Source organism: Nansenia antarctica (assembly GCF_963989245.1).
Source record: "Nansenia antarctica genome assembly, chromosome: 16".
Classification (NCBI taxonomy): Eukaryota; Metazoa; Chordata; class Actinopteri; order Argentiniformes; family Microstomatidae; genus Nansenia; species Nansenia antarctica.
This window is the reverse complement of record NC_137686.1, coordinates 6585697-6587020: the sequence shown is the minus strand read 5'-3', so window position 1 is coordinate 6587020 and position 1324 is coordinate 6585697. Positions and strand designations below refer to the sequence as shown.

The 1324-nt window shown below is 44.3% G+C and overlaps 1 protein-coding gene across 1 annotated transcript in view; it reads right to left on the bottom strand.

Annotated features, from left to right (window-relative positions):
• The window catches only part of rapgef4b (Rap guanine nucleotide exchange factor 4b), a gene marked incomplete at both ends in the record, with an annotated part of 18431 nt that overhangs the window by 9552 nt on the left and 7555 nt on the right, over positions 1 to 1324 (bottom strand). The window contains one exon of the mRNA XM_080546579.1: positions 103 to 249. Within this exon, the coding sequence (XP_080402705.1) occupies positions 103 to 249 (147 nt within the window). The remainder of the gene's footprint in view (positions 1 to 102; positions 250 to 1324) is intronic.

Here is a 1324-nt window from a genome sequence, read left to right as displayed (position 1 = left end):
TCCCTCCCCCCCCATCCCTCTCTCTCTCTCTCTCTCTCTCTCTCTCTCTCTCTCTCTCTCTCTCTCTCTCTCTCTCTCTCTCTCTCTCTCTCTCTCTCTCACCTCCCACAGGTTCTTGAACTCCCTCTGTTCGATGCGGAGCAGCTCGCTGGTCTCTCTGCTGACCAGGGTGGCGTGGCGGGGGGTGTTGTCCAGGATCGACTCCCCGAAGGCTGTCCCGATGCCCAGGGTGCAGATGGTGACAGCATCCTACACACACACACACACACACACACACACACACACACACACACACACACACACACACACACACACACAGAGACACACGCACACACACACAGGACAGGAATATTACCTTCAATTGAATTACATGCCGCCGTAATCTATTCTATTAAAATAGAATTGACCCGTTTGAATTCCATTCAATGAACGTAATTTTAATTCATTTGCAACCAACACAGGCATGATAATAATAATAATAATAATCATAATCATAATCATAATCATAATAATAATAATAATAATAATAGATTTTATTTAAAAGCGCCTTTCTCAAACTCAAGGACACTGTACAGAGAAAAAAATAAACTAAAATAATAATATTATTATTAGTATTATATGATATAATATACAGTATATAATAAACAACAACAAAAAGAAACACACCAAATAAAAAAGCAGCTATAGAGGATAGTGTTAGTCAGGAGCCCTGCCACGCTGTAGGAAGGCCAGTCTGCTGACACACACCCAATATCACCACTACACACTACCACTACACACTACCACTACACACTACCACTACACACCCATTATCACCACTACACACTACCACTACACACTACCACTACACACTACACTACACACTACCACTACACACTACCACTACACACTACACTACACACTACCACTACACACCCATTATCACCACTACACACAGTAAGATGGGGGGTTTTCCAACCCGTTTGTAGTAAGAGCGCAACATCCGTTCAGCCTTTGCTAGCAGGGCTGGATCGTGACGCCGTACGTTCTCAGAAGCTAATACAGACATAGGCACGCTGATTAGCATTATGCTAATTTATGGAAAGATATTCAATGCGAGAAGTGCTCTCTCTCTCGCTCTCTTATCAGGAACTCGCTCTGGGGAAGGGGATCATCATCTGACCACTCAGAGCCAAGCACACTCACACACGTACACAGACACGTGCACGCACGCACATACACACACACACACACACACACACAGACTTAATGGTAGAAAGGACGTGGAGAGGACATTTTAGGATCCGGGACAATTCTGGTGTCCAAAATGCCATTTCTGATAGGG